Source organism: Zalophus californianus, chromosome 1, assembly GCF_009762305.2.
Source record: "Zalophus californianus isolate mZalCal1 chromosome 1, mZalCal1.pri.v2, whole genome shotgun sequence".
Lineage (NCBI taxonomy): Eukaryota > Metazoa > Chordata > Mammalia > Carnivora > Otariidae > Zalophus > Zalophus californianus.
Genome location: NC_045595.1, coordinates 5,182,296 through 5,194,777, shown reverse-complemented (window position 1 = coordinate 5,194,777; position 12,482 = coordinate 5,182,296). Strand labels below are relative to the sequence as shown.

The following is a 12,482-nucleotide window of genomic DNA, read 5'->3' as shown; positions in this document are numbered from 1 at the left end:
CAATGTATGATCAATGTAAAGGTAAAGAGTTATTCAGGAGATGTTTGACATTCTTTCCCTCTGTGTTGAGGGAGCACAGAGTGGTCCCTGTTGTCACTTCCCCATATCAGAGAGAGATGTTTGTAACATACAATATAATTCACTTATTCTGAGATTCATTACTTATTATGTCCCCATTCACAGAGGCTTTGTGTATCTTCCAGACACTTAGAATCTGCCTGACATTCCTGGATGCTCAACAAATATTTGTCTAGGGAATGAATCATCTTGTAAAATGCAGATCCCTGACCCCCACTCCAGGTTTTCAGAATCCAAATCTCTTGGGGATGGAGCCAAGAATCTGCATTATAAATGAACACCCTGCCCCATGGTTCTTAGGAACAGGAAACTTAATGGCTTGCACTTCCAGGTCAATATTCTAGCGACTTCCACTGAAAATGTCGATGGCCTTTCATGAATAGAGGGCTTGCTTTAAAACCTCTCCCCTTTTGGGTGCCTGGGTGGCTCAGTTGGTTAAGTGACTGCCTTCGGCTCAGGTCATGATCCTGGAGTCCCGGGTTCGAGTCCCACATTGGGATCCCTGCTCAGCGGCGGGTCTGCTTCTCCCTCTGACCCTCTTCCCTCTCGTGCTCTCTATATCTCAAATAAATAAATAAAATCTTTAAAAAAATTACTGGACCCATTAAAAAAATAAATAAAACCTCTCTCCTTTCAATGTCAGAATGCCATCAATCCTCTTTTTTATGGAACTTGATAATGTTTGACTTTAATGGAAGGTAAGTGTATTTACAGAAGTAGAGATTACCTTTAATTTGGTGGATGCCATGAGGATGGCAAAGCTGGAGAGGTGGTTGCAGCTGCAAAGGGTTTGATTTTCATCTGAGAAAATGACTTGACAGCCTTCATTAGACCAAGATAACCCTTCCCAGTAGACACAGATGGACTGCTCATTTTCTCTCTTCATCTGGAGAATAACCACATTGCCTTAGTTCAGTCATAGAATAACTAACACTTACTGATTGTTGTTCATATTCCAAAATATCCTAAGCATTTTGTATCTATTATCTCATTTACTCTCCTTACAAAACCCCTGTGAGGTAGGTATTCATAGACTCCTTTTGCACAGGAGGAAACTGACAGTTGGACCCTGATGATAATTGAGGAGATGGGATTCCAGTCCTGGAATTCTGACTTCAGAGCCATAAATCTTAACCATCCTACCTGACTGCCTCTCTCATTTGTAAGGTAAATGAGAAAAGGAAGAAAAAAGAGATCATTTTTGATGTCAAGGCAATGTGATTTCCTGGAGAAAAGAATATACTTGTTGAATTGCCAACTAGTAATTTTTTCTCCCTTGCAACTATCCTTGTCACCAACACAGATAACACTGACAGATATCTACATATGCAGGCGCCAATCTATAGACAACATGGAATAACTCGATTAACCTCCACAGCAGCTTATGGTATAGGTTCTGTTACTGTCCCAGATGCCTATGTTAGGGGATAGAGACATAGAGAAATTAAGTAACACATACACCCCAAAACACAGTACATGCACAAAAGTGTTGGCTTACTGTTCTTTTTCCCCCCTTTCATCTCATACATACTTTTATTTTTTTCTTTCTTTTTTTTTTTTGTGGTGTTATGTTAGTCACCATACTGTACATCGTTAGTTTTTTTTTTTTAGATTTTATTTATTTATTTATTTGACACACAGAGAGAGACAGCGAGAGAGGGAACACAAGCAGTGGGAGTTGGAGAGAGAGGGAGAAGCAGGCCTCCAGCTGAGCAGAGAGCCTGATGCAGGGCTTGAAGGCAGATGCTTAATGACTGAGTCACCCAGGCGCCCCCATCATTAGTTTTTGATGTAGTGTTCAATGATCCATTATTTGTGTATAACACCCAGTGCTCATTACAACACATGCCCTCCTTAATACCCATCACTGGGCCACTCCCCCTCTTTCCCTCTGAAACCCTCAGACACTGTTCTTTGATTTGACACATAAAAGGATTTACCGCATCAAAAACTAATGATGTATTGTATGGTGACTAACATGACATAATAAAATAAAATAAAATAAATAAATAAAACTTTATGGAAGACAACTTCACAGTAGCAAAAAAGAAAAAAAAAAGGATTTGCCCATTGAAGCTGCTACAAATGAACAACTTAACTATATATAATTGGGCCCCAGTGGGAGGTACAAATGGGCCAGAATGCTTTCACACAGTCATCACTGAATCATGCCCAAAGTTTGATTGTATGATGGAGACAAGTCTGTGTCTTTCCTTAATCCAGGTCTAAGGGTGTTTATAAGAAAATAAAATATCCTATGTTCAGCCAAGGGCTGGGAAAAGTGGAAATGATGTCTGAATATTGCTTAGCAATATCTTTGACAGGAAATAAAAGACAGTAAAAAGTATTCTGAGTGCTCACCACTTCTTGTGTCCTGAAATTTTCATCTAATTGCATTTTATTTTGTTTTATTTTATTTTATTATGTTATGTTAGTCACCATACAGTATATCATTATTTTTTGATGTAGTATTCCGTGATCCATTGTTTGCATATAACACCCAGTGTTCACTGCAATGACATTTTAAAAAAATCATTTAATGTACTGTTGGATCCAATTCACTAGGATCTTGTTGAGTATTTTGGCATCCATGTTCATTAAAGTATTATCCATCATGACCAGGTGGGATTTATTACTGGGATCCAAGGGTGGTTCAACATTCACAAGTCAATCAAAGTGATAGATCACATTAATAAAAGAAAAGACAAGAATCATTTGATCCTCTCAATTGATGCAGAAAGAGCATTTGACAAAATACAGCATCCTTGCCTGATTAAAACTCTTCAGAGTATAGGGGTAGAGGTAACATTCCTCAGGTTCATAAAAACCATCTTTGAAAAGCCCACAGCGAATATCATTCTCAATGGGGGAAAAACAGAGCTTTCCCCTTAAGGTCTGTAACATGACAGGGATGCCCACTCTCACCACTGTTGTTCAACATAGTCCTAGAAGTCTTAGCATCAGCAATCAGACAACAAAAATAAATAAAAGGGAAAAGTGTTAATATGGAGATCGCTGGAGTTGACGACTGTACAGCAATGGTGGTGTTTCTCTGAAATGAAATACATAAAAATTTTTATTTCAGGTTGTTGACATAGTGTCAAAGCATTGTTCAGTGAAACCCGTTCTGAGCTTGGAGCAGAACATTTCAGTTGAGCTTCGGGTTGAGAGAGGAAAGATGGCGGAGGAGTAGGGGACCCTATTTCAGCTGGTCCCTTGAATTGAGCTGGATATCTAGCAGACCACTCTGAGCACCCACAAAACCAGCCTGAGGTGTAAGAAGATCTGGATCTATCTATCAAACAGAACATCACAGGCGGTTGGTTTGGAAGCATGAAGCGGGGAGCCGTGATTCTGCGGGCAGATATCGGAGGCTAAACGGCAGCGGGAGAGTGCCTGGCCATGGGGATCTTACACCACCGGTGAGTGACGGCTTCGCTCACTGGGGACGGGGCACAGACCGGTAGTGGCAGGGAAAGGACTTTGGTGCAGCCCCTGGGGCAGAAACCCAGAGCAGCGGAGTTGCGCCTGTGAACTGGGAGCGGCTGGCGGTTTTAGAAGCGCAAAGGGCATAGATGTGCCCCGACCTGGAGGCAGGACTGGGGGCGCTGCGGAGGGGCACACAACCCAGGACGCTGCAGTTTATAGCAGCATGGACAGAAATGGAGACTGTGTGGCCTGGAGAGCTCACTGAAGAACAGACTGCGGTCTCTCTGCTCTGAGGCAGAGGGCTAGAAACGGTCTCTTCTGCTCTGACTCGTGGAAGAGACTCGGGAAGCCACAAGGGAAAGCCACCAGAGAACAAAAGCCCCCAAAACTGATTCCCGCTGAGCCCATCCCTCCACCCAAACAAGATTGCCTGAGTAACAGCGTGGCAGGCCCCTCCCCCCAGAAGACAGGCTGGGAAAACAAGAGGCCAGCAACCCTAAGGTCCCAAGAAAACAGGTGCATCTTGCTTGGGTTCTGGTCAATGATTTGGACTCTATACAGTCCCTCAAACACCCATCAACAGAATGACTAGGAGGAGGAGCCCCCAAAATAGAAAAGACCCAGAGATTATGACTTATGCTGCAGATTTACAAATGGATGCAGATATAACCAAGATGTCAGAGATGGAATTCAGCCTAGCAATTGTGAAGACAATGGCTAGAATGGAGAAATCAATTAATGACAACATAGAGTCTCTACGGGCAGAAATGAAAACTGAATTGGCAGAACTTAAAAAATGCTATCAATGAGATCCAATCCAATCTAGATAATCTAACAGCTAGGGTAAGTGAGGCAGAAGAACGAATAAGTGACCTGGAAGACAATATAATAGATAAAAAGGGAAAAGAGGAGGCCAGGGAAAAACAACTCAGAATCCATGAAAATAGAATCAGAGAAATAAGTGACACCATGAAGCGTTCCAATGTCAGAATAATTGGAATCCCAGAGGGAGTGGAGAGAGAGAGAGGACTAGAAGATGTATTTGAGAAAATCGTAGCTGAAAATTTCCCTAATCTGGGGAATGAAACAAACATTTGCGTCCTAGAGGCAGAGAGGACTCCTCCCAAGATCAAGGAAAACAGGCCAACACTCCGGCATGTAATAGTAAAACGTGCAAATCTTAGAACCAAGGAAAACATCTTAAGGGCAGTTAAGGGGAAGAGATTCCTTACATACAGGGGGAGGAACATAAGAATAACGTCAGACCTATCCACAGAGATCTGGCAAGCCAGAAAGGCCTGGCAAGACATATTCAGGGTACTAAATGAGAAGAACATGCAGCCAAGAACACTTTATCTGGCAAGGCTGTCATTTAGAATGGATGGAGAGATGCAGAGCTTCCGCGACCGGCAGAAACTGAAAGAATATGTGACCACTAAGCTGGCCCTGCAAGAAATATTAAGAGGGGTTCTATAAAAGGAGAAAGACTCCAAGAGTGATATACAACAGAAATTGACAGGGACAATCTATAAAAACAACGTCTCCACAGGCAACATGATGACAATTAATTCATATCTTTCAATAATCACTCTCAACGTGAATGGCCTAAATGTTCCCATAAAATAGCACACGGTTGCGGATTGGATAAAAACACAGGACCCATCCATATGCTTCCTACAAGAGACTCATTTTGTACCTAAAGATACATCCAGACTGAAAGTGAAGGGATGGAGATCCATCTTCCATGCCAGCGGACCTCAAAAGAAAGCTGGGGTAGCAATTCTTATATCAGACAAATTAGATCTTAAACTAAAGTCTGTAATTAGAGACACAGAAGGACACCATATCGTTCTTAAAGGGTCTATCCAACAAGAAGATCTAACAATTGTAAATATCTATGCCCCCAACATGGAAGCAGCCACCTACATAAGCCAACTGTTAACCAAAATAAAGAGTCATATTGATACCAAGACATTAATTGTAGGAGACCTCAATATTCCACTCTCAGCAATGGACAGATCATCTAAGCAGAAAATCAACAAGGAAACAAGAACTTTGAATGATACACTGGATACACTGGACTATACATAGATATTTACAGAACATTCCACCCTAAAACAACAGAATACTCATTCTTCTGGAGCGCATATGGAACTTTCTCCAGAATAGACCACATACTGGGTCACATATCAGGTCTCAACCGATACCAAAAGATTGAGATTATTCCCTGCATATTCTCAGACCATAATGCTTTAAAACTGGAACTCAATCACAAGAAAAAATGGCAGAAATTCAAACAATTGGAAGCTAAAGACCACTCTGCTCAAGAATGTTTGGGTCAACCAGGAAATCAAAGAATAACTAAAACAATTCATGGAAATCAATGAGAATGAAAACACATTGGTCCAAAACCTATGGGATACTGCAAAGGCAGTCCTAAGGGTGAAATACATAGCCATCTAAGCCTCACTCAAAAAAATAGAAAAATCCCGAATTCACCAACTAACTCTACACCTTAAAGAACTAGAAAAAAAGCAACAAATGATGCCTAAGCCATGCATTAAAAGAGAAATAATTAAAATTAGAGCAGAGATTAATGAATTAGAAACCAGAAACACCATAGATCAGATCAACTAAACTAGAAGTTGGTTCTTTGAGAGAATTAATAAGACCGATAAACCACTGGCCAGACTTATCCAAAAGAAAAGAGAAAGGACCCAAATTAATAAAATTATGAATGAAAGGGGAGAAATCATGACTAACACCAAAGAAATAGAAACAATTATTAGAAATTATCAACAACTATATGCCAATAAACTGAGCAATCTGGATGAAATGGAGGCCTTCCTGGAAACCTATAAGCTGCCAAGACTGAAACAGGAAGAAATTGACAACCTGAATAGGCCAATAACCAGTAACATGATTGAAGCAGTGATCAAAAGCCTCCCAAAAAACAAGAGTCCAGGGCCTGATGGATTCCCTGGGGAATTCTACCAACCATTCAAAGAAGAAATAATACCTATTCTACTGAAGCTGTTTCAAAAAATAGAAACAGAAGGAAAACTTCCAAACTCATTCTATGAGGCCAGCATTACCTTAATCCCCAAACCAGGCAAAGACCCCATCAAAAAGGAGAATTTCAGACCGACATCCCTGATGAATATGGATTCCAAAATCCTCAACAAAATCCTAGCTAATAGGATCCAACAATACATTAAAAGGATCATCCACCACGACCAAGTGGGATTTATCCCCGGGATGCAAGGGTGGTTCAACATTCGCAAATCAATCAATGTGATAGAACACATTTATAAGAGGAGGGAGAAGAACCATATGGTCCTCTCAATTGATGGAGAAAAAGCATTTGACAAACTACAGCATCCTTTCCTGATTAAACTCTTCAGAGTATAGGGATAGAGGGAACATTCCTCAAGTTCATAAAATCCATCTATGAAAAACCCACAGCGAATATTATCCTCAATGGGGAAAAGCTGAGAGCCTTTCCCTTAAGATCAGGATCATGTCAAGTATGCCCACTTTTGCCACAATTGTTCAACATAGTACTAGAAGTCCTAGCAACAGCAATTAGACAACAAAAAGAAATAAAAGGTATTTGAATTGACAAAAGAAGTCAAACTCTCTCTTTTTGCAGATGACATGATACTTTATGTGGAAAACGCAAAAGACTCCACCCCCAAATTACTAGAGCTCATAGAGCAATTTAGTAATGTGGCAGGATACAAAATCAATGCACAGAAATCAGTTGCTTTCTTATACACTAACAATGCAACTGTAGAAAGAGAAATTAGAGAACCGATTCCATTTACAATAGCACCAAAACCATAAGATACCTCGGAATAAACCTAACCGAAGAGGTAAAGGATTTATACTCTAGGAACTACAGAACACTCATGAAAGAAATTGAAGAAGACACAAAAGATGGAAAAATATTCCATGCTCATTGATTGGAAGAAAACTTTGTTAAAATGTCTAGGCTACCCAGAGCAATCTATACCTTCAATGCCATCCCAATCAAAATTCGAATGACATTTTTCAAAGTGCTGGAACAAACAATCCTAAAATTTGCATGGAATGAGAAAAGACCCTGAATCGCCAAGGAAATGTTGAAAAAGAAAAACAAAGCTGGGGGCATCATGTTGCCCGATTTCAAGCCATATTACAAAGCAGTGATCACCAAGACAGCATGGTACTGGCACAAAAACAGACATATAGACCAATGGAACAGAATAGAGAGCCCAGATATGGACCCTCAACTCTATGGTCAAATAATCTTTGACAAAACAGGAAAAAATATGCAATGGAAAAAAGACAGTCTCTTCAATAAATGGTGCTCAGAAAATTGGACAGCTACATGCAGAAGAATGAAACTCGACCATTCTCTAACAGCATACACAAAGATAAAATCAAAACGGATGAAAGACCTCAATGTGAGACAGGAATCCATCAAAATCCTGGAGGAGAACATAGGCAGTAACCTCTTTGACATCAGCCACAGCAATGTCTTTCAAGATACATCTCCAAAGTCAAGGGAAACAAAAGCAAAAATGAACTTTTGGGACTTTATCAAGATAAAAAGCTTCTGCACAGCAAAGGAAACAGTCAACAAAACAAAGAGGTAACCCACAGAATGGGGGAAGATATTTGCAAATGACACTACAGATAAAGAGCTGGTATCCAAGATCTATAAAGAACTTCTCAAACTCAATGCCCAAAAAACAAATAATGAAGTCAAAAAATGGGCAGATGACATGAACAGACACTTCTCCAAAGAAGACATACAAATGGCTAATAGACACATGAAAAAATGCTCAACATCACTAACCACCAGGGAAATTAAAATCAAAAGCACATTGAGATACCACTTACACCAGTTAGAATGGCAAAAATCAACAAGGCAGGAAACAACAAATGTTGGAGAGGTTGTGGAGAAAGGGGAACCCTCTTACACTGTTGGTGGGAATGCACGTTGGTACAGCCACTTTGGAAAACAGTGTGGTGGGTCCTCAAGAAGTTAAAAATAGAGCTACACTATGACTCAACAATTGCACTACTAGTTATTTACCCCAAAGATACAGATGTAGTGAAAAGAAGGGGTCTATTCACCCCAATGTTCTTAGCAGCAATATCCACAATAGCCAAACTGTGGAAGCAGCTGAGATGCCTTTCAACAGGTGAATGGATAAGATATGGTCCACATATACAATGGAATATTACTCAGCCATCAGAAAGGATGAATACTCACCATTCACATAGACATGGATGGAATTGGAGGGGATTATGCTAAGTGAAATAAGTCAAGCAGAGAAAGACAATTATCATAAGGTTTCACTCATATGTGGACCATAAGGAACAGCATGGAGAACCGTAGGGGAAAGGAAGGAAAATAGAATGTGAAGGGGAAGAAATTGAAGAGGGAAACAAACCATGAGAGACTATGGACTCCAGGAATAAAACTGGAGATTTAAGAAGGGAAGGGTAGTGTGGGGATGGGGTATCCAGGTGATCGTATTAAGGAGGGCATGTTTTGTGATGAACACTGGGTGTTTTATGCAACTAATGAACCATTGGACACTACATCAAAAACTAATGATGTAATATATGGTGGCTAACTGAACATAATAAAAGAAAAATCAACAATGGTTGAGCTCAGAGAGTAATGGTATCTAAGGCTTGGAAATGCTTAGTATGTGTCAGACTTTTTCAAAAGCTTTTATTATGGTAAAAATTGCATATCATAAAATTTCCCATCCTAACCATTTTTGAGTGGACAGCACCATAGTGTTAAGCATATTCACATTGTTGTGCAACCCATCTACAGAACTTTTTCATTTTGTAAAACTGAAACTCTATACCCATTAAAAATAAATCATTTCTCTCCCTGCAGCTCCTGGCAAACATCTTTCCACTTTCTGTTTCTATGAACTTGACTACTCTGGGGACCTTATACAAAATGGAAGATTACAGTATTTGTCTTTCTGTGTCTGGCATAGTTCACTTAGCATAATATCCTCAAGTTTCATCCATGTTGTAGCATATATCAATATTGTATTTCTTTATTTTTCAAGTTTTTATTTAAATTCTAGTTATTTAACATATGTGGTAAAATTGATTTCAGGTGTAAAATTTAGTATTCATTGCTTATGATAACACCCTGTACTCATTTTTTTAAAAGCTATATGCTATTTGATATTATTTCATATGGTAATACTAGGTTCAAGTTTTTGAGGAATGACCATACCATTTTCCATAGTGGCTGCAACATTTTATGTTCCTACCAACAGTGCACAGTTGTTCCAGTTTCTCTCCATCCTCACCCCATTTTGTTTTGTTTTTATAGTAGCCATACTAATGGATGTGAAGTGATATGTCATTGTGGTTTTGATTTACATTTACATGATTCGTGACTTCCAGCATCTTTACATGTGCTTCTTGGCCATGTATGTCATCTTTTGAGAAATATGCATTCAAATCCTTTGCTCTTTTTTTTTTTTTGATTGAGTTATTTTGTTGCTGTTGTTGGAATTGTACACATTCTTTATGTATTGTACACATTCTTTATGTATTCTGGGTACTAATCCCACAGCAGGTATTTTCTCCCATTCCATGGGTTACCTTTCCACTCCATTGACTGTGTCCTTTGATGCACAGAAGTTTTTACTTTAATATCATACATTTGCCTGTTTTGTTGCCTGTTCTTTTGGTGTCATAACTGAGAAACTCTTGCCAAGTTCAAGGTAATGAAGCTTTCCCACTGTGTTTTCTTCTAGGAGTTTTATAGTTTTAAGTCTTACATTTATGTCTTTCACCCATCTCATGTTCATGTTGTGTATGGTGTAAGGGTCCAACTTTGCTCTTTGGCACACAGATATCCAATTTTCCCAGCACCATTTGCTGATGTCAGGCGCTATTTTAAGGGCTTTATACACATGGACTCATTTATCTCACACATCAAGAAGGCACATTGCTATTACCAGCAGCAGAACCTCAGCATCTGGGTTGAACTCAACACAGAAGCCTGGGGAATTTGCCTAACTAGTGAGTGGGAAGGGAGTTGGGACTCAAACCCAGACTGCTCATCGCCATCTCTCCCTGTAGTGGTTTAAAACATGTCCATCAATTCTTTGGCACTCCCTTCAAAATGTCAAGCCTAATTCCACTTCCTTTGGTGTAGTCTCTCTTGGAACACTCATGGAAGCCAGCTGCCATGCTGTGAGAACACTGAAGCAGCTCTCAGAGAGCCCCAAGCAGTAAGAAAGAGAAGCCTCTTGCCAACAGCCACATGGGGGAACCACCTTGAAAACAAACCCTTTAGCCTCAGTGACGCTTTCTGGGGACAAGCCCCGGCCACCATCTTGACAGCAATCTTACGAGAAACCTTGAGCCAGAGCCACCCAACTAAGCCACTCCCAGATTCCTGACCCACAGAAACAGAGTGAGATAATAAATACATGTCATTTTAAGTTGCCAAGTTCCAGGGTAATTATTTACACAGCAAACAACCCCTTTGAGGAAGACAAAATCATTTTGAATTTTGGCAAAGTTCTAAAACCCAGAAAACTTTTCTATTGAAATGTGCCTGGTATGATGTCTTGTTACAGCAATTGAGAAGCACTTCAAAAATACCTAAGGACTATCACTCATCTCACATGCTTGTCTGGATTGGTGCCTTCTTAAACACTGACCAGTTTTATTTGGACTGGTTTGACAAGTCAGACCTGTCCAGAGACTTGGAGGACAGTTGAGGGGCTGATTCTGAAGTTATCTCCTCAGTGCAGCTCAGGCGTACCCCAGTTTCTCAGGACATCTTATCACACCCTTGGTTTATTTTGGACTTTCCAACACCATGTCTCCCAGATGAGCAAGAATTGATTTCATTTTTTTATTATGTTTGGTTATCCAGCATATAGTACATCATAAGTTTTTGATGTAGAATATATTTCATATTTATAGACTTCCAACCTGTGAATTCATCAGCATGGAAACATTCCCATTTAATTACAAAATCCCTGCAGATATAATAGTCACCTGGTTTTCACACACCTTTTCATGCTGAAACGTGAAATTAATGGACATGGACAGCGAGGTGTTCTCTCTGGATCCCATTGTACCACTCACCACCTTGGAGTTCAGGTAGAAATTATGCAACTTTTCCTTTGTCATTAGGTTTTCCTCAGACACAAAGCTCTCGTCGATGATGGGACCAATAGAAGCATAAGATATAAATGCGACAGCACCTGGGATAAAGAGGAAAACCCCACCTAGTTTCAGTGATACCCATTTGGGGGCAACATAAATGATTTAAGGAATCATCTGTGTTAACTTTCATTTGTGAATATGTTGACAGACCATTGGAAAAAATAATTTAGTTCCCATTTATTTAGCCTTTACTGTGGGACAATGTGCTGAGTCATTCACATAAATCATAATTTAATTTTTAATGTTTTTTAATTTAATTTATTTTATTATGGTATGTTTGTCACCATACAATACATCATTAGTTTTTGATGTAGTGATCCATGATTCATTGTTTTCATATAACACCCAGTGCTCAAATAACAATTTCATCCTTACTACCACTCTTGCTAGGGAAAATTTTCTTTGGCATTTTACAGTTAAGGAAAAGATTAAATATATTAAATAACTAACTTTAGTTTAGAGCTAGGAAAAGGTGAGGTCATTATTATATTCCCCCCAAATTTTAATGCAAATCAATGAATCAATGGAAGGAATGAAGGGGAAGAGGAAGGAAGGCAAGAAGGCAGGCAGTTTAGTAGATGGGTGAGTGGGTGAGTAGGTGGATGGAAGAATGGATGGGTGCAGGGAAAGAAGGAAGGATGGAATGATGGGTGGATAGATGGAAGAGTGGATAGATGGATTGGTGGATGGATGGTTGATGGATGGATGGATGGATGGATGAAAGACATGACAGAAGATTGGGTTGTTGCATGGACAGA

The 12,482-nt window shown here is 39.7% G+C and overlaps 1 protein-coding gene across 1 annotated transcript in view; it reads right to left on the bottom strand.

Moving 5' to 3' along the window:
* The window catches only part of LOC113916120 (adhesion G protein-coupled receptor E4-like), a 98,777-nt gene that overhangs the window by 33,853 nt on the left and 52,442 nt on the right, over positions 1-12,482 (bottom strand). Inside the window, exons 8-9 of the mRNA XM_027582015.2 lie at positions 11,569-11,762; positions 806-964 (exon numbers count right to left, since the gene is read on the bottom strand). Coding sequence (XP_027437816.2) covers positions 806-964; positions 11,569-11,762 — 353 coding nt within the window. The remainder of the gene's footprint in view (positions 1-805; positions 965-11,568; positions 11,763-12,482) is intronic.